This window comes from Kogia breviceps, chromosome 4, assembly GCF_026419965.1.
Source record: "Kogia breviceps isolate mKogBre1 chromosome 4, mKogBre1 haplotype 1, whole genome shotgun sequence".
Classification (NCBI taxonomy): Eukaryota; Metazoa; Chordata; class Mammalia; order Artiodactyla; family Physeteridae; genus Kogia; species Kogia breviceps.
Genome location: NC_081313.1, coordinates 56,382,939 through 56,404,126, shown reverse-complemented (window position 1 = coordinate 56,404,126; position 21,188 = coordinate 56,382,939). Strand labels below are relative to the sequence as shown.

Genomic DNA, 21,188 nt, shown 5'->3' with positions numbered 1-21,188 from the left:
TGCTTATACTTATTTCCTTGTTGATATACGTCTGGGTCATAAAGCTGCATGCCCAAAGTATAAACCAGGGTAAACTCTGCCAGGGGCAGAAAAATGGAGAGTCCAAAGAAACGCTTCAAGAGAATTGTTCAGCGTTCAGAAGGAAGGGGATTTCAAGACTAATTTTGTCTGAATGTTTGCTGTTTGAAAGACAATATGCATTTTTATATTTTAAATGCAAGTATTTGAATAGCCAAGGCAGTCACAGTGTACAAAATATAAGTTGAAAGGGTATACATTTAAAAGTCTCCTCTCTGCCCAGGGAGCTGTACAACTGAGCGGCACCTTCCTACAGGCTCTGATGGGACTGGTCCCTCCTAAAGTGGGTAACCTGGCTGCTAGAAAGACTCCCAAGCCTTCCACCCTGAGCCATACAGTCTTTCTCCCCAGAGGCAACTAATATTACAAGATTCCTGTGTTTCTTGCCAAAGATAGGTTATGGGTACAAGTACATGAGGAAATAAGTCTATATATTTTGTAAGTATATATATTTTCCAAGCATGATTTTAGTGAGCAGAATCAATAGAAAAAAATCAACATAAAGCAGATCAGTGAGAGGATCTTGGACTAAAAAGTATAAGGGAAAAAAAGAAGAGTAATTATTCATCAGAAGGCAGAAAAAGAACAGGAATCCTACCCATGTAAAAATAAAAAGAAAGGGTGAGGTCACAGATCCATTTGCCCAATAGGATGGGTGTTTCCACAAAGCTAATGAGCATTTGCCAGGAGAGCATGGGGCACTTGCAGTTGTTAAGTAAGTGAGAAATGGTGGTGGCCTCCCCTCCTGCGATATTGTTTGCTAGAACGTGGGCATGTTGTACTCTACAGTGACACATTCCCTGGGAGACTCAGTGGTATCTGATCACTGTGCCCTTGGGCATTTCCAGAGCCCTCCCACAATCATTCATATTACTTCAATGTAATAAGGCATTCCATCTTCCAGGTCAAAGGAATACAGCACATACTGGCCAAAAATTCTGAGCCAGGATAAAGCAGAGGGGGCCATGTTTCTGAAAAGCACAACCCTAGTCATTGCTACACCTTCTCTAAACCCCTCTCCTCACTGGAGATGTTCTTGGCAGTTTATGGATGTGAAGTTGGCTCAGGATGAATTGGGACAGGCCAACTAAAGCAGTTATTCCTTCTTTCATGTAACATAAAATTCTGCTTGGGATCACAGAGCAAGAGCAAGCTGGAACGTGGCATTTGTCAAATAAATTCCCAAGTAATGATTAGATCCCAACAATATATAAGGCAACAGGCAAGTTTCTGACTTTCTACAAGATTCTGTTAGAAATATAAGCCACCCACCCACACAGAAAGGTGACCAGCAGCACAGGACCCAGTCAATAAGCGGGACACCAAACAAATGTGATCAACTTCAGAGAAGTGAGGAATTTTCTTCCAGTTCTGGTGGAATGGAAAGTTTCACCTCTAAGTCTCCATAAAGCCACCAGTCGGTGAGGTTCTTTCCACCTCCTGCCCTGTAGAAACTTGGGACAGTCTGGCTAATATATTCAGTGAAAGGTATCAGAGAAAGAAGGCAGCTGGCTGCTCAGGTAGACTTCATGGGGTAGCAGCTCCTGGTGGGGCTGCCATGACTCAGGATTTGGTCAGTGGGTTTGGAGATTCATGAGTTCCATTTTGTAAGAGCACTCAGTTAATCAGTCTCAGGGTAAGTGATTCATTCATAAGAGTGATCTATGGACCTAACTGTCAATATCAACCTATGAATTGACAAGAGGTAGAAGTATATTTTCTAGTCACCAGAATGATCTTATCCACTAATAGCAGACTACTTTACGTTCAAAGAGTGTTGGAGGAATTAAAGACTATTTGCTGAACATCCAAGAAGGGCCAAAGATTAGAAGACCTTGAAGTATAACTTAATGCACAATCTCTGCCTCACAATGTTCTTGTTGAATAGAATACATGCAAAAAAAAAAAAAAAAAAAAAGCTAGTATCTGCCATATATAAAGTTTCCCCTTTGGATAGAGCAGGAATTTAGATAATCAAATTCTTAAAACCCAGTACCCCTCTTTATATACCATATGCATATTATTGGATGCATTCTAAAGATATGAATTGATTAGAGAGTAGAATCTGGTCACCTTAACTGTTGTTGGATATTTCCCAAATATCCTCAATTACTCCTTTTATAATGTACAGAGTAACACTTTTGTATGTTTCTTTTATATTTTTTAACTTATTTTGAGTTTCTATACAGTAAAATTCCTTTTTTGAGTTCTATTTGAGTTGTGTAACCACTACCACAATCATGATACAAAACAGTTTTTTAGGGCTTCCCTGGTGGCGCAGTGGTCGAGAGTCCGCCTGCCGAGGCAGGGGACACGGGTTCGTGCCCCGGTCCGGGAAGATCCCACATGCCGCAGAGCGGCTGGGCCCGTGAGCCATGGCCGCTGAGCCTGCGCGTCCGGAGCCTGTGCTCCGCAACAGGAGAGGCCACAACAGTGAGAGGCCCGCATACCGCAAAAAAAAAAACCAAAACAAAACAGTTTTTTACTCCCCTCCCCACAAAAATATTGCCTTGAGTGACATTTTTAAATAGGTTCCTTCCACAGATGGCTAACCTCATCTATTATGTGTTGATTCTTACTACTTTTGCTTGCCAGACATCATATTTTCTGGTATTATCTACCAATTCTAAGGCCCACCAGACCATAGATGCAGTCATCCTCAGAGACAGACAAAATGAAGCTTTTGAACATGCATGTGTTTATTTGCTTGGCTAGGAGTGGGTGTATCAAGTTTACTTGATCTGTGAACATAAAACAACAACAACAAAATTGAGATATATTCTAAGGACATTACTCTAAAGAAATTAGGAGAAAAATTCTAACATTCCAGTTGGAGCTCCATCCCCAAGAGATATATCAGCTCTGAGAAATGGGAGAGAGAACTGCTAAGTCATATCTCCAATTCATTTCCTTCCTTTAAATGGGTCACGAGGGCAGTGATAACCCCAACATACTAGCAACTGTTCCAGCGCTCAAGTAATTATATTTATCCCTGCTTTTCAGAAACTAGACCTAGGCATTAAGCGCTTTCCTAAATGAAACCCATATCCATTTAACCTATGCAAGTTAGTAACTGAATTTCTTGTTGCTGTCTTAATAAGGGCTCTTTACAAAATACATCTATATGTAAATGGTATAAATGCATGCTCATTATGGACAATTTAAACAATGGAAAACTAAACTTGACTTTATGTTATGTTTTGGCGGTATTTAGGAACTTAAAAAAAATAATATGTGAGTTCAATTGACTGTTTCACATGTGAACAGGTCTCATCACCAAGTAATATTTTCTGACCAACCTAGAAAACTCAGCTCATGCCATGGCTGACAGATTACATTTTATAACAAAACGCAAGGAATTCAGGTTTATAAATTAAACAGGGGCCACAGAGGCATCCAGAAGGGCTCTGTGATCTGGCTACCAAGCTTCTGGTTCCCTCTTCTTGACTCTACCTCTAACCCAGGGAGTGACAAGGCAGACCATCTATCTCTTTAGAACATATTGCTCTACCTGCCAGATGCATATGGAGATCCTTCTATTCCTGCCAATATCAGGAATGCAAGACTGAATCATTACTTGCCAAACACCTGCAGATGAAGAACTCAACAGTACAACTACATATATATTAAAACAATTACGTTGAATCATTAGAATGTTCAATTCTTCGACTCAAAGTCTCTTTCTGTTGTCACAAATTCAGAAAGAACCAGGTGATCCAATAAAATCCCACTTTGGAGGAGCCTTATAACAGGATCCCTTTGTATGCACAGAGAGAGGTTGGCAATTAGTCCATACATTTCCCATCCTGTCCTTCTGTTAACCTCCCACAACTCTCCACTCTTCGCTGCTCTCAGCACTGCTTCTTATTCTTAAACTTCTCCTCCACTTGCACCTCCTCACTGCTTCCATCTTTGTTGAGGGCAGAGCTCCAGGGCTGACCATGTAAGTAAAGTGCTATTCTCTCAAAGTAAAAGGGAAGTCAGTGTCTCCAGTAGTAAAATGTAATGTTTTCCAATGAAACACTGGAAACCTTCAAGGAATAAAGAATGTGAGAGAATATATTCTTTCATGAATTTCAGAATGAATAGAAATCATTGTTGTCAAGTGGGGATAAATAGATCTGCCCCTGGGATGCTGACTCACAGTGACTCTTCTAATAGCATTTACTGGACTGACCTCCGATTCCAATGAGAACCACAAAATACCAGTAATTTTATCTGGGGAATATTTATATTTTGGTGCAGTAGGTGAATTCCCAATTAAAGGGCATTATTAGAAGAATTTTTTCCCCAAACTAAAAGTAGTTTCATCTTGGTTAAGCCTTGCATTTCTAATTGGTATTTATGGTTCAAAGAGATTTTGTTTTTGTTTTTAAAATCCATTCATTCCCCATTTCCTCATAACTAACTCTTATGGATAATACCTGTTACAGAAGACATCCTGAGTCCCATTTTCCCCTTACACGGATCAACCCAATATTTTCCTCCTCAAACCATTTGCTTCCTGACTTACAGCCTATTGGGTTTGGCAATTGACTATATATGGAAGAAAGCCAGGAACCTTAGAACATTGTCTGACTCTAGCAATGAAGATGCGTGATTATTCAGAGGCCTCTCCCTCTCCACCCCACGTTAGTACAAGGGGTAGATGCTACCAACTTCCCAAACATTTCCTTGGGGTGGAAGAGTGCGGGGTGACCACCCACTCCTGGTTTATGTTTCACAGTTTCAGTCCACGGGTCTTTCTTTCTATCTGTTGCCTATTGGACTTTCCAGGCATTTTCTGACTGAGTTGCAGAATCTTGTATCCTAGCATTAGTATAGCCAGGATTTAGGGCTTACCCTAAACCTGAGGGTCAATTCAGAGAGTGGTATCCTTGGGAATGGAGCCAAGCAAGAGGACACACAAGGTGTGTAAATCAGGTTCTTCCCACAATAACTACCCGAGAATTTATGAGTGTGCTCATGATCTGATTAGGGATGTCCCCCCAAAGTCACCTGCAGTCTAGATAATGTAAGATAAAATTAAACATTTAAAGTTCCATATGGAGACTTTAAACACAAGAACCATTCATTTCTTCTCTCATCCCACAGCAGTTTACTGAGCATCTACTTTGCATCAGGCATCATGCTGGGGACTGGAAACCCAGCAGTGAACCAGACAGACCCAGTCTCTGCCCTCACAGTCCCGCAGGCATTGCAAGAGCTGGTTTGCCAGTGTTGATCCAGCACTGTCCCAGTGTCTGAGAGTTTGGGTTTGACAAACAGGTCCTCTTGTCTCTGGGAAGGTGACCTCTGATATTAAAATAGGAACAATTCCTCAGCTTCCCACAGACTGGCTAAAATAGCTCATGAGACCACCCAGTCCCCTTTGTCCCCACCCAATCCCCAATCCCTTTTGTAACCAAAGTCATCTGTTACTAATGCAGGCTCGAAGATATGTCCGTAAGAGGAAAGAGCCATAGAGAAGGGATGGGGGAGTATTCTTATACTAGAAGGTTGATCTCATAAACTCATCCTGGCTTTACCCACTGGCCTTTTTTAGTGTGGTTCACATTCACTGCTGGGATGAGACCAGCTCGGGGTAAATGGGTAAAGCCTTGGTTTTTAGGAGGCCCAGATGCCAGTCACTGTTGACCAAGAGCTTCAGTTTGGAAAACAGAGATGAGGTCAGTCAGCTTCAGTCCACTGATCATCACCCCAACCCTCCTCTCATGTCTATTCTTTCTTACCACTCAAGAGTGGTAAGAAACACATTGTCCAGTGTTAATAAGCTTTCACATACACATTCTATTTTAAGTCTCCAACAACCCCATGGGAATATCCCAACCCCTATTTCACGAATGAGAAAATCAAACCTCCAAATTAATTTGCTCATTTTCCCACAGCTGCTAACACAAACCCAGATCCTCAGGCTCCAAAACAATGCTCTTTGCACTCTCCCATAGCTGTCTACTTTGACAATTTCAGTTCTTTATTTTTGCACATTATTTCAGCACATCCTGGTGGGGAATGGTCTTCTAACCTGCTGCTTTTCTGGGAGCAGCCACAGATTACTGGCCAGGGGAGGGGCTGCGGTTCCCCCACCCCCTACACTGCCCCCAAGACTCTCCTGCCTCCTACATAGGAATCCCGCATCTGTCATGGATGCCTGCGGAGCTATTTTTAGAGACAGAGGGGAGCGTGGGGTGGCACACATTCAGGTTTTCTAGGAACCTGTTAATATTTTTGCAGAGGCCGTTCAGAGTTTTAAGTTGACTGATAAATGACCTCCAGAGGAAGACATCCTTTCCCTGCTTGTCCCTTCAACACTCCCCATCCCTGATATGGATTTGTTTTGGGGGTGTAATTCTTTTACCCTCCCCCCCCCAGGGCTCTCCTTGCCACCCTGGACTCAAAAGACAGGGATATTAATAACTAGCAGCAGCTACAGCTGACTTATGTCTCAAGAAGATCAGGAGGAAGCAGGTCTAGTTCTCCTTGACCTCTGTAGGGATTGGCAGGGCTCCTTCAGATCTTTATGCAGAAAGGGGCTGCTGTTTTACAGGTCTGGGAAAATGTCCATGGATGGATCTCAATGCTTTCTGAAACCTCCTGAGTTACTGATTTTATTCTAGAGCAAGCAGACTACTATTTTAGAGGTGGGGTATGTATATGCATAAGTCAGAAACTGGGTAAAAATTTTTACCATATTAAAATAAGGAGGAAATTAAAATGTACATATGTAAAATCTCTGGATTTGGGAGACATAATTCTGCCGTTTATGTTAAAAATCACATCAGCTCTGTTTAACAATGTTTCTTTGCTTTACTAGGTCAATGGTGACAAAATAAAAATGTAAACACTGAAAATAAATATGCTTTTGAACTTAACATTATATTAGAAGTGTCACTCCTAATATATTAAAATGAGTGAATTAGTAGACTATGTCACAGCTAAAAACAAAAATATTAAACAAAGACCATAATAATGTGTACAAACCAAAATAACTTCAGTTTCAAAATTAGTGATAACACTCCTTTCCAAGTTAGTAACATTCTGGTACAATACAGCACATGGTATAAAGGTACCAGACAGCATTAGCCATGCACTTTCAAATAGCTTTTTAACAATAAAATACACAAAAAACTCAATAAGTTATGGCCCATGTTCTGATATGTGTCTATTTTACCAATTCTCCAATCAAGCTCTCTAATATGACATAGGAACCATTGCCATTTTTAACCAGATAAGAATAAAACAGAACCTGTTTGTATTTGGATGGGCTCTGCTGTGGATTGCCCTACTCACCGCAGCCTGGAACAGTTCTCTCCAGCCTGAGCAGCCTTTTTGCAAATAGGATCTCCTATACAACCAACTGTGGCCAAAATGAAATTCCAGAGAAAGGAGCTGCCACTTTTTCCCCTCTATTTCAATAGGACATATTAGCTTTGTCTGAAAGCCAATTATTTTTATAGATGCAACAAGTTCGTGGGCCAGGGCCACCCCCTCGTTAGCTGTGTGTGAATCCAGGGCTCCGGACCTGATGAATTAGGCAAGGGATGATCTGGGAAATGATCCAAGAGCCTCTGCCCTCTCCATCCTTGTCCTGGTCCTTTCACAGCAGCTGCACTACTCCCCTCATTTTGATGGCATCCCCACACCCCTCCTGGACTCACAAAGCTACACATTGCATTCTCGTACTGCTCTCATCACTTCCTACAGTACGTGGTCCTTGAGGCAGCAGTGGGAGAAGACCTAGCATTTCAGTAAGAATTTTAGGAAGAAGCAAAATAAGGATGGGGCACAGGCTGGACAGTCAAACTCCCCCTCTTAACTACTAAGCCCCAAACCCACAGAAAGAAGACAAGTCAGGGCTATCTTCCCACTCACAGAAACACAAAGCAAACACTAATTGACATTATGGTTTAGTTCTCTAACACTTTCACATAACAGTTTTAAAGAATGTCCAAATAATAAGGGCACATAGTTTTTCCCTCAGTTGGATTTCTGTGTATGAATTGGTAGTCCAACATAAAAAGACCCATTTCTGTTCTAATTGTGCTGTGGTTCTCAAACCTCTCATAAAGACACACACGCGATTTGGGAATATCCAGGTACTTGTAAAAGCTGCATTTGCCTCACCAGGGACTACAGAAAATCACTGGTCCTCTCACCCCTGGAACCCTCACCCTGCACTACTCAGCATGTAGTCATTCCCGGGGCCAGAGACCTGAGTTAGTCCAGAACCTCTCCCAGCCCTGTCTTCACTGGCTTGAGGCCAGAACTGACACCTGACCAGGCTGACTGGTTCTGTGGGAGCCTCTGCTGAGCAAAGGGGACCAATCCCATTCAAGCTCAGAGGATCTAGGTAGAAAGGGCCTTCACTGGAAATGGGAAGTCAGCCACTTGGCTCTTTCCACTTGTATCCAAGTGAGGAGGATAGAAAACTGGCAAGGAGACGTGTGAAAGGAAGCATGGCCCCTGGTTTAGATTCTGGCCCTACGGGCTCTCCTAGACATACCTGATGCTGTCACCAGGACACCGTAACTGGTTCAGCAGGGAAATGACAGGCACCACAGGAGTCACCAACACCAAAGGCCAAGCTTTATTTGCAATGACAGCTACATGAAGGAAGAGACACAAGTGCAGTTTTAGAGACTCACGATCTTAGAATTTTTTCCCTGAAGTTGCTTCAGGTGGAGGATTAGAATGCATAAATTGCCAGGATGACTCTGTAACATTGGATTATATGCTTTTCTTAATCACACTGATCTCATCTGCTCCATATACCCCAGCAACACACTTTGCTGGGGGTGGATACTCAGAGAGCCTGAGATCTGAGTTAAGCAGTAAAGTCCCTTCTCCTGTGTGGCCTTCAATATCCCCATCCTCCAGAAGAAAAGGACTCTAGACAGGGAGAGGCAGTGGAAATCAATTCACTTAGAGAAGAACTGACCCTAAAAGACATTTAAAGCGCCATTTGGCAGATGCAATTCCATCTCAGGCTGAAAAGTCGCAGAAGAATGTGTTCCAGTTCTGACTCCTGCTCTGAGTAGCTGTGGGACTCAAGCATGTTGCTTCATCTCTCTGGGCCTTGGTACCCTCATCTCAGATGGGGACTATGGCCAGATGAGTTCTCAGGTTTCCTCCCCGTCCAGCCCACTCTCATACCTCCCCTCTGCCACCCCCACAGCTATGGTTTTGTGGCTGTGATTTACACTGGAGCCCTAGGGTCCTACTCCAGGAGGCCAGTGCTTTCCACGTCAGTAACCGGCTTTGCAAGGGGGAAAATATATTTTAAACAGCCTTAGGATAAATGGGGAGCGGTATTAAACAAACATTACCCTTCATAAATTAGTACCGACATCTAGCCACAACTCTTCATGGAAAAGGGGATTTTTTTTTTTTTTTTAAACGATAAGTTTCTTTCTCTTTAAAGGAAAATTGCCAAGGATGCAGAAGGAAATGAAGATGGTCAAAGACGAGGATGTGCATTTCAGTTTGGGTGCAAAGAGGGCCCCCTCCTTCCCCCACGGCCTGCAGCCAGTGGTTTCCCGAGGAAGACCTCCTCCAAGACACCCTTTCCCGGAAGCTCTCCGGGGGCCGTTTTCCCAGTTCCGGTATGAGCCTCCTCCAGGAGGCCTAGACGGATTCCCGGGCGTCTTTGAAGGAGGAGGGTCTCGCAAACGGAAGAGCATGCCCACCAAGATGCCCTCTAACCAGCCCTCGGAAGAAGCTGCTCTTGCCCTGCACCCGGAGGCGAGCAAGAACCCCGGGCCCCCGGAACTCCGCCTGCTCTTTCCGCCGCCGCCGCCTCCGCCGCCGCCACGGCCCAAGTACGACTCGCGGATGATCGACCTGTGCAACGTGGGCTTTCAGTTCTACCGCAGCCTGGAGCACCTGGGGGGCAAGGCCGTCAAGCAGGAGCCCGTGAAGCCCAGAGCCCCGTGGCCCGCGCCACCCCCGTTCCTGCCCACGCCCTACCCCTATTACCCCAAAGTGCCCCCGGGCCTCGTGTTCCCCTTCTTCATGCCCTCGGCCTCGCCCTTCCCCTTCAGTCGGCACACTTTCCTGCCCAAGCGGCCGCCGGAGCCGCTGCTGCCCCGCAAAGCCGAGCCGCGGGAGAGCGAGGAGACCAAGCAGAAGGTGGAGAGGGTGGACGTGAATGTGCAGATCGACGACAGCTACTACGTGGACGTGGGCGGCGCGCAGAAGCGCTGGCAGTGCCCCACCTGCGAGAAGTCCTACACCTCCAAGTACAACCTGGTGACCCACATCCTGGGCCACAGCGGCATCAAGCCGCACGCGTGCAGCCGCTGCGGGAAGCTCTTCAAGCAGCTCAGCCACCTGCACACCCACATGCTGACCCACCAGGGCACGCGGCCCCACAAATGCCAGGTGTGCCACAAGGCCTTCACCCAGACCAGCCACCTGAAGCGCCACATGATGCAGCACAGCGAGGTGAAGCCGCACAACTGCCGCGTGTGCGGCCGGGGCTTCGCCTACCCCAGCGAGCTCAAGGCCCACGAGGCCAAGCACGCCAGTGGGCGGGAGAACATCTGCGTGGAGTGCGGCCTCGACTTCCCCACCCTGGCCCAGCTGAAGAGGCACCTCACCACGCACCGCGGCCCCATCCAGTACAGCTGCTCCGAATGCGACAAGACCTTTCAGTACCCGAGTCAGCTGCAGAACCACATGATGAAGCACAAGGACATCCGGCCCTACATCTGCTCCGAGTGCGGCATGGAATTCGTGCAGCCCCACCACCTCAAGCAGCACTCCCTCACGCACAAGGTACTGCGGGGCCCCAGGGGAGAGGAACGAGTCCCGGGCCCAGGGCCCAGGAGACCTGCGCTGCTCCCCAGCCCTGACACGTGTAACCCTGGGCAGGAGGCATCCCTTACCTGAGCCCAGACATTCATCTTCCTCACCTTGAAATGGGGGAGAACGGGGAGACTAGCCATCAAGCCCTTTCCCATCTCCAATTCTAGAGTCTCAGGCGGTCCTAGAAAGAAAGAATGCAGTTTGGAGAGGAGGGTGCGGAAGGATGAAGGAAGCAGCTGGTGCTTGGGGCTGTTGCTTCTTCGCCTCCCAGAATCCCTAAAATTTTATTTCTGGAAACTTCATTTGGGGCGCTAGCATGAGGGTGCGTCAGTCCCTATCTACCCAAGACCAGCTTTGTGCCTGGGATACACTAATCGGAGCCTTCTAGAAAACTCTAGAAAATTCTCTTGGTCTTTTTCTGCTAAAGCTGTGGCTACCTTTTGCTTTATTTTCTCCCTCAACTGCTTCATTTGCAGGTGGTTTTGAGGGGAGCAGAGCCTGGCCTGGGTCCAGCCGGGTCTGTGCTTCCTCCATTGAGCGTCTGCCTAGTTGGTGGCAGTGCTCTGTGGTTTGTATTATAGGAGGCATGAGAGAGCATTCTTCTCTGTTGGGTTTGGTTTTACCTTACCCAGCCTTCAAGGAGAAATATAGGTCTTCAAGGAGAAATATAGGCCCACATGTCTAAGTTCAGCCTAGTTTGCAGACGAAGCCCTGGAGTCATTCAGGATGAACTGAAACAAGGCCCCAGTGCGTTCCTGAAATCTTACCCAGCTAAGCTAACTTGGGTCTGCTTTTAGCTTCCAAGAGGGGAACTTTGCCCCACTGAACTCTACTCTCACACCCTTGACCTCAAGTGGTTGTCTTGGCAGAAGAGACTTCTAGCAGGCCAGAGTTTCTAAAACATTCTGTCATTCTGAAAGGTCAGTGGAGGACTTTGCTCAGCCAAGATAATATTTCTGCTCTGGCATTGTGGGTTTCATTTGATAGGTTAGGACCAAATATAGACAAAATGCATGACTGCCTTGTGGCCTCTGCACAAACAGCTGCCCTGCAAAAGGCACCTTAGATGCATCCAGAGAGGAGGTACCTGCCTAGTGCAGGAGCCATCAACAAGGAGCCTGAACTGAGAGTCAGCCACCAGGGGGGCCATGTGCTAATTTCAGGGACTCCTACATGTGTGGAAAAGGAATCAGAGATGCATTTTAGAGCACATAAAAATTGTGTAAGATGGTAGAAAGTGAACTCAAAATGGAGAAACCAGCCTGGTATCTGAAATAGGTCTTCTTTGAATTAGGAAGCAAAATGCATTTTAATTAAAGGAGTCAGCAAACAGTGAGAGGTAGCATTTACTGAGCACTTGCTAAGTGCCAGGTACTCTACTTCTCATTTAATCCTCTTCAACAACTGTAAGAGCTACCTATGGGTATCATTACTCCAGATTTGCAGATGAAGACACCAAGCCATGGGGAAGTCACCCAGCATCTCTGTCTCTAGCACCTAAGCTCTTGAACACAACTATCAAGACTACTCCCTCCTTCCCTTCACCCAGCAGTTCCGCAGGTCCCCTCTCTGAGATTTCATTGATCTTATTAAAGACACAGCAGCTTCCTTTGTTCCTAAAGCTGTGTCCAGTCTCTCATTTACTTGAGGTCTAGGCCAGCCCACATGTGAATTTTACTTTGTTCACAGAATTCTCTTTAGAGAATTCCAAAAACAGTGATAAGTAGGTACTAACTAGATCATAACCAAGTATAGGGACAATCTTGAGAAGATGCTGAAGTAAACTTTAAACCCATCAAGAAAATCGTTTTTATTAATTTAATACTTTTAAACTCACTGTTTGAATATGCAACGCATTTAAAAAATTCATCTTCTTAGGAGGACATTAAAATTTAGATCTCTTCATTAGCATAAATCCATACTCATCTGCAATCATCTAGTCTGGACAGTATTACAGTTAGAAAGAGCCCCCGGGTTCTCATGCCCCAGCACTTCAACTTGAGATGAGGAAGCCTTCACCAGGAAAGGCTGCGGGACTTATCTAAGGTTATGCAGCCAGTAAACAGCTGGGCAGAGACCCAAACTCACCCTTTAGTGCCACGGGCTCACCTAAACTGAGGAGTGGTACTCTCTTACCATGTTCCAAGTTAAAGAAATGAAAATATAGGCCGAGGGAACCTTGGAACCCCTCCTGCCTTAGGTCACTATGAATATCAGGCCATATGGGTTTTATAAGATACAGTTGTTAACTAAATGACTTGTTCTAAACCTGTAATAACCTTAGTTTTAATACCATGGTTCTGGGTCCTTCCAAAAAGTCATCCTGGGTCGAGATTTCTTGCAACGGCCATTTCAGAGAAGCACTGGTTAGTCAGGATTAGGTAATACTCTACTCACACCGTGAGTCCCTAGAAATGCTTTCAGTTGAGGGCATTGATGCTTAAGTATTAAAACACTTCACAAACAGCAAGGGAACTAGAAAATCTTCTTCTTTCCCGTTTTCTAATTCAGAAAGCTGTCCTCTGCCAAATTGCTCTATCGGACAGAAGCCGGCTTGGAGGAGGCTCCATAGCCAAATCACACAGAGGCCCCTGTGGCCCGTGGGAGCCCAGGGGACCATGTCAAGAGGCGATTATCGAGTTGTAATTTTTTGAAGTGTGGATGTGAGTTGTTCTTCTTGGATTTTCAAGTCCATTAATGAGAACTCAAGAGAACATTGGCTTTCATATGGGAGATGATATTATCAGTTTAGGGGGTTTTGTTTTTTCATGATCATAAAAGCCGGATTAGACTCATTTCACATACCATTCATTCCATGGTGCTCTTACCAAAATCTTATTAATCCCTGAGAACTGTTAACATAGAATTAACCCCAGCAGCAGCAGGAACAACAAAAGCAGTAGCTTTCTTTTCCTCTAACAGTCTGGCTAGTTTATGGTTTTTAGAAGAAAAAAAAGATTACGTAATCAACCCTTTTCAAGAAAATCGTAGTTTAACAAGGCTACAGGCACACCATTTGGAACTCAACATCTTTCACCAAATCCTTCGTGGATTTATGTGGCAGAGAGAAAAGCAAAGGCTACTGTCCTGATGAAAGTCTGCTCCCTGCTAACCACGGTTCTTTTGCATCTTGCCCCCTTCCAGGGTGTGAAGGAGCACAAATGCGGGATCTGCGGGCGGGAGTTCACCCTGCTGGCCAACATGAAGAGACACGTGCTGATCCACACCAACATCCGCGCCTACCAGTGTCACCTGTGCTACAAGAGTTTTGTGCAGAAACAGACCCTCAAGGCGCACATGATCGTCCACTCAGACGTGAAGCCCTTCAAATGCAAGGTGGGCGGCTGCCCGGGAGGAGCATGGAGAGGGAGGGCTCAGAGGGCTGTGCAGATGCGCAGGAAGAATCTCCAGGGAACCTTCTACTCAGTCTCATCAGAGGGACCTCTGCAGCTCAGAGTAGGTCTGCGGCCTAGCCCAGGCCTGTCTGCTGCTCTGTGCCTCTCTCTCCACCACAGCTGCGCTCAGCTGAGCCCTAGGAGCTGCCCTGTGTGTCTCGCTGTGGAATCGGTGCACAGGGCGTGGAGACAGCCAGTACACGGAGTGCTGAGGGTGGAAGGCCCATTTGGGGAATGAGGTGGTTAAAGGATGAAGGCACTGTGAGAGCTGGTGCTCTAGAAAGCAGCAGTCAGGTGTAGACCTCTTCCCCTTACAAGCCAGTGAGTAGAACACAGAGAGGAGTCAGAGAAGCTTCCAGCCCTGTCCCCTTCCCTCCCTTCCTACTCCCCCCGCTCCTGCCCTCCTCACACTTGGACTGAGCACTGTAATTTGAGGGCAGGTCTTCCAGAGGGGATGGAAGAGATTCCAAGGCTAGCCAGCCCCTCAGGTGACCTCAGAGATGCTGGCGTGGGCCGAGGAACAACTGTGTGCAAGGTCAGCTGAAGTGCTTCTCGTTTATTCCTGAATATGATGGAGCATCTTCGTTACAATCTCTGTGTCACGGTAACTTGGTGGGGTTTTTATTTCACGCGCTAAGGTAAAGTGTGAGCTGGATATTTGTAAAGCCCAAGGCACTGATGGGTATGACGCAGAAATGCTCCGGCTTCCCAGGCTGGCTCCCCTCCCCACATTGTTTCTCTTCTCCACTTCTAAGATGAGAAGGAATCTTGCTCAGGATTGGGCAGTTTAATTCAAGGAAGGTACTGGCAAGTGACACCTCAGTCACGAGGAGAGGGCTGAGGGGGAAGCAGAGGGAAATCACCACATTCAGATATAGTTAGAGCCTTTCTGTTTGACATGGATTTGCCTTCTCTCTGTCCTGTGTGTCTGATGGGGTCCAAGTGATATTCTTTGTCAATCCCTGTTTCTGGAGTAGGGTTCCCTGCTTCCAGGGGCTGTTCCTGCCTTAATCCCTCAGCAGCATGTCCCCCCACTTGAAGGAACCCCCTGTGAAGCTGACTTCTTTCCTGTGCTGGCCACTCCTGGACGGGGTGAGAGGGGTCAGGAGCCAGAGCTTCCCTAGACCTGTGTGGGCATTCTCCGGAGGTGGGGGAGGGAGGGGGCTCCCTCCAGCCCTTTTCCTGCCACCCACTTGTGTTTCCCCTCCTTTCCTTCAAGTTCCCAGTGGTTTGAAAGTCAATTTATGTCCCATCTTGAGTGATCTGAGCTGAAGGGGGAGGAAGCTGCATGCAGGATGGTGTATGTAATTCACAGGGCCTGGTGGAAAATGAACACGGGGCCCCCTCGTTCAGATGCTATTCAGAATTTCAAGACGATGAAAGCAGAGCGTAACACCAAACCCGGGACACTTCTGAGTTCAGGGCCTCGTGTGACCACACAGGCCACACACTCGTCAAGCCAGGCCTGGCTGCGGGACCCTGTGGACTCCACAGACCAGCTCTTCTGTCTCCCTTTAGACATGCCTCTGGTTTCCCTTCCGCCTCGCTGAGTCCCTTGAACACTTCACTTTTAACAGAGCTGTTCCCGCCTGCCGGGGGTTTACTGTCTCCTACAGTAGAGGTGCTATCAGGGGCTCATCGCCCCTCTTCATTCCTTGTGTTGAGTTTACTCTTGGACTTCGAGCATGAACTGTATTTTTGTCAGCTGGTGGTGGGGCACATAAAGTCATTAAAATACTCAGGAGCCATTGCATAGTTCATAGTCCCCCCAAAATCCACTCCAGCTCCCCACTCCGCCTCACCAATTCAGGGCCAGCAGTAGTGGTTAAACCAGGCAGAAAACATCTCTGAAACTGAGGGATACATCAGGGCAGAGCCAATGCAGGAAAAGGGCTTGCCAGCTGTGTGTGATTTGGGGGCACAGAGGCAGTTCTGTTTCTCTACCTCAAGGGCCTCAGAGGGGCCTGGAGGATCTTGGACCAAGTGGTCCTTGAGGATTTAGAGGGTTCTCTCTGGTACCAGTGCATAGAGACAGGACATGATGGGACATGATGGGCCCAGTGATTCCAGGCCTCCCTTCACCCCAATGATAGTGCACCACACATGGTTCAAAGGTCTGCTGGTCCACTATACAGTTCAGAAACTCAATCTGACGTCTCCTTGAGGGTGGATAAGGCTCCAGATATCTGGTCACACCATCAAACCCCATAAGAGAGAGGCTTGCATGAAATGCCAGCAGTGATAGAATACAGTTTAACTCTCCAGTGGGAATTGGGCCTGGCACAGGAATTGGACTGGTCATCTGCAAAGGTCACTTCTTCCTGATGAGCAGGTTCTGTCAGGAGACCACAGGAGGTCGGAGGCTGCCTAGAAGGCAGTATGTATCATTTGAACAAAAAGAACTGGATGTTAAAGTGTATGTTTGTCAAACTTATGTGGCCCTTCTCCATTCTTAGACATTCCTGAAATAAGAACATGTGTCAATCATCTCGATCAGAAGCCTCTGTCCCCTGGCGAGTGCCAGAACATACTGCCAGGTTCTTCCTCTCTTTGTCCCCATCTCCCTGCAAAGTGCCACCTGCTTGGTGTCCTCTTTATACCATCGCCCTTCTTCATTTCAAAGGAATTTCAGAGCATGTCTGAATTTACAGATTATGTAATGGGGCCCTGTGTATTTATAAACTAGCTCCAGATCCCACTGTGGGATAGGCCATCTCCAGATGGTGTCCTGTGGACTTTGTTTCTTACTCATGTTGTGCTGTGGTTTTGGAAATCTGGCCCTGGGTAGGGGTTGCTGGGGTCTGAGAGTTGGGAGAGAAACAGAGGGCCATTTGCTCATCACCATGCAATTCACAGCCCTCAGAGAGGAGTGGATGGCTGGCTACACAGTGGTGCTGGAGAACAGGCCCAGACAACTAAACCTGAGCTGTATTGCGGTAACAGGGAAGGGTTATTCCATTCATGTGACTGACCTGGCTGGAAAAAGGAGGCAGACCTTGCTCCAGTCATATTCCAAGAGTTGACTCCATCTCCTTTACCCCAAAACTTGCCCCCCCAAAAGGGAGAGTCTTTAAGTAACAGATTCTAATTTCCTGGGATTCTCACCACTAAAAATTCTTCCTAACATAAATCCCTCCGGCTGTGGCCACATGAACTGGTTCTCTCTGGCCCTGGCTCAGTGGAAACAGCTGTCCACAGCAAACAGAAACATTCATTTACTGCAGGATTAGGCATTAACAATAGGATGGAAAATTCGAGGAGAGGAAAGGTTTCTGGTTTTTTTTTTTTTTCTTATAAAAAAATTACTGCCCTTCTGGGTTCTTTTGCTATTGGCTCGACTTCTGGACTCCTTGCTTCTTGAAGCCAGCTGGAGTTTCTCCAGAGACCTGTGCCTGTAGACTTAAGCCATGTTTCAGAAATATGCTTCCCAGATTCTGCGTAAGCACGCAGGAGTTGATTTGGATGCTATCCTCGTAGCAGCCACACTCCATAATAGCAAAGAACCAGCTGCTGTCTTTGGGAAACCTGTCCAGGAAAAGCAGTCATCCAGAATTTCCGGGACAAATTCTCCTTTGAGGTGGGTGAAGCTGGGAGCTGCCTATGTTATGAATCACCAGGTCATCTGCAGCCTGGCCTGAAGTAGAGGGCTGAAGGCTGAGGTAAGAACAGATAGAAAAGGACGAGGTCTCCCTGAAAAGGATCCCCACCGCCTCCACCAAATTGGCTCCATCTCCCCCTCCAGCTCTTGGATGCTCCATCAGGGGAGAAACCCAGTGGGGGCTTGTAGGGGCCCAGTGCTTGGGATCAGGGTTCTCAGGCTGGCATTGAGGGGGTTAAGGCAGTGACCAGATAGCAGCCTTTTGGCAGCAAAGCCCTCCTCAGCAGAAGGAAGGATATAGCTGTATGAACTGCCTGCTTAACAATGCCCCGCATGTCCCCAGGGGCCCGCCTGCAAATAGATTTCATCTTGCTTTCTCTTGTACTTTTCAAAGCTTCCTGTTTTCTCACGGTCCTTTTGGACAGTTTACAGTCTCTCTCTCCCTCCCTCCCTCTCTCTCCCTTTGAGGAAAGGAACACCCTTCTTATTAAAAGAGAGAGAGAGAGAGAAGGATGTAAGGGAAGGGCAGTTTAGGGAAGGCCATTCTCCGAGGCTGCAGGCTGCAGCTCTTTGACCTTTCCTCTCAGAAGAGGGAAACGCAGGCTTCCTGGTGCATCGCAGTCTCAGTAGCATGCCTCTTTTTGGCTTTGTGGGCCTCTGGCCCCAGCCCAGTGGTTGCCCACTGCCATCCCTCTGCCTCTGTGCACGGCGACTTCTCTGTGACTCTGGCTGTCAGCGCCGTCTCTGGGACTCACAGGAAGTTGCCTGGACCCGGGAGGGAAGGGGCGTCAGGAGGCCAGAATTAGGAGCTTCTTCATGAAGATAAGGGGACAGGGCCTCTGCCAGCTGTTTAAAGGGCTGACGGAGGATCAGAGAGCCAGATAATAGGCTCCCCAAAGCCTGCAATCTAGGATGAATCTTCTCTTTCCATCCACATTCCCAGGGCTGCCTCAGCCACACTTGCTTACATTTCTCTTATACCTCAAGTAACCTGGCAGGTATTTACTCAATACCTTAATACTGAGGTCCTTCCTTAATACTCCTTCCACATTATCTGGTTTAAAAAGACAGTACCCTTATCCACAAAGAACTTACCATTTCTAGAATGTAAAATGTACATGATAATGATAGTAATAAGAGCTAATATTTATTGAGCTCTTACTATTTGCCAATCCCTTTACCTGAATCAAAAACCTTCATAGGAGGGGTTTCCCTGGTGGTTCAGTGGTTAAGAATCCGTCTGCCAATGCAGGGGACACAGGGTCGAGCCCTGGTCCAGGAAGATCCCACATGCCACGGAGCAACTAAGCCCGTGCGCCACAACTACTGAGCCTGCGCTCTAGAGGCCACGAGCCACAACTACTGAAGCCCGTGTGCCTAGAACCCGTGCTCCGCAACAAGAGAAGCCACTGCAGTGAGAAGCCCGCGCACTGCAACGAAGAGTAGCCCCCTTTCACGGAAACTAGAGAAAGCCCGCGTGCAGCAACGAAGACCCAATGCAGCCAAAAATAAATAAATAAAATAAATAAATTTATTTTTAAAAAAAACCTTCATGGGAAACTAAGATTATCATCGACATTTTACAGAAGAGAAAATGGAGCAAGTTCTGTATCCCTCTGGGGTTTCACCACTGCCTCTCTGTTCTGCCATCTCAAAGCCTAATGATCCATGCAACCCATTTTTAAAGGACAGTTCAAAACATTTGTTCCAATTTTCTATTACATTTTGAGATCCATCTCTCTCTCTCTCTATTTATTTATTTATTTTTGGCTACATTGTGTCTTTGTTGCTGTGTGTGGGCTTTCTTTAGTTGCGACGAGCAGGGGCTACTGTTCGTTGCGGTGCACAGGCTTCTCATTGTGGTGGCTTCTCTTGTTGCGGAGCACAGGCTCTAGGCGCAGGGGCTTCAGTAGTTGTGGTGCATGGGCTCAGTAGTTGTGGCTCGTGGGCTCAGTAGTTGTGGCTCACGGGCTCTAGAGCACAGGCTCAGTAGTTGTGGCACACAGGCTTAGTTGCTCCGCAGCATGTGGGATCTTCCCGGACCAGGGGTCAATCCCGTGTCCCCTGCATTGGCAGGCATATTCTTAACCACTGTGCCACCAGGGAAGTAAGCAGCAGACTTCCACCTGTCTCTTTAAAAGTAGGTATAAAGGTGGGTATTGGTGGAAAAACTGATATTTAATGTCAGAAGCACATTAATACTGCTCAGTAGAGCAACTGAGAGTTCAAAAGGGCTGGGCTGGTTGAGATGACCACCTGCAAGATGAAATCTGACTCTTTATCACTCCGGCAGCTTCCTGTACCACCCTGCCTTTAATCTCCACAGACCTTGGCAGCAGGTGATTCAGCAAGTCTTGACTTGGGCAAGCTCTTAGCCTCATGTCTCATGATTGAAGGGGGCCTTGTAGATGACTGCTTTTCCCAGGAGAAGAAACTAGAGTTTTGATGATCCCTCCCAACTTTTCTTCCTACCCGTCTACTCCTCTCCTCTACTACAAGGATTCTGCTTAGAGCTCACACTCAAACCCCACCTGAGGGTGCCATCTTGAATTGCCCCAGTCCTCCTTCTGTGGCCCCTCTTCACTGATGGTGACTGAGAGACCTCTCCAAATTTCACAGACACAAAATATGTCCATACATTTGTGTATAGTTATGTGAGGACAATCCTCTGAGAAGGATGAAGAGGCCAGGTGTTCTGGATAAGGACCAAAGGGCTTTGTGAAAGGGTCAGAGGCTGAGAGGAAGAAGCTAAGGGTACCAGCCTCTGAGATGTGAGTGGTATCCAAGTACCTCAGGTCCTGAGTTAATTGTTTCTATCCTTCTGCCACTGAGGATTTTGGTTTGCAAACTAATGTGTGTAGCTTTAAAGGGGGCACGAGAGAGAGTTGGTGATGGCTGCTTTGTGGAATTTTTGCATAAGGTAGTGATATTTTCCCTGACTTGGTTGTTTATTTCCTAACCATATACTTAGATATTCATTAAGTGTTACTATGTGTGTAGCCCTGTGCTTGATACTGGGGTTGGCCTCAGAGAAGAGCAAGGTAGTTCTTATGTTTCTGAATACTACCTGGGACACCTTTTAGTGCCCTAAACATCTTTCAGAGTTGACACATTATTGCTTAGCCCTGGGAAACTCTCCATTGGTTATCAGTAGGCTAACATAAACCATGAAGGGTAACTCTGGTATATAAAAATTAAATTTTATCAGCAGCAAAAAAATTAGCCTTCTTTACCAATCACACATCAAATAATATAGCTGACCAGCCATGTTCCACAGTGGATCTTCTTCCCTGAGGCTGTAGGCCTTGACA

At 46.7% G+C, this 21,188-nt stretch overlaps 1 protein-coding gene across 9 annotated transcripts in view; it reads left to right on the top strand.

Moving 5' to 3' along the window:
* ZNF366 (zinc finger protein 366) overlaps positions 1-21,188 on the top strand; it is a 404,084-nt gene that overhangs the window by 320,562 nt on the left and 62,334 nt on the right. For all 9 annotated transcript variants that reach the window (XM_067031125.1, XM_059061776.2, XM_067031121.1 and 6 more), the window contains 2 exons: positions 9,500-10,854; positions 14,029-14,220. In XM_067031125.1, the coding sequence (XP_066887226.1) occupies positions 9,500-10,854; positions 14,029-14,220 (1,547 nt within the window). The remainder of the gene's footprint in view (positions 1-9,499; positions 10,855-14,028; positions 14,221-21,188) is intronic.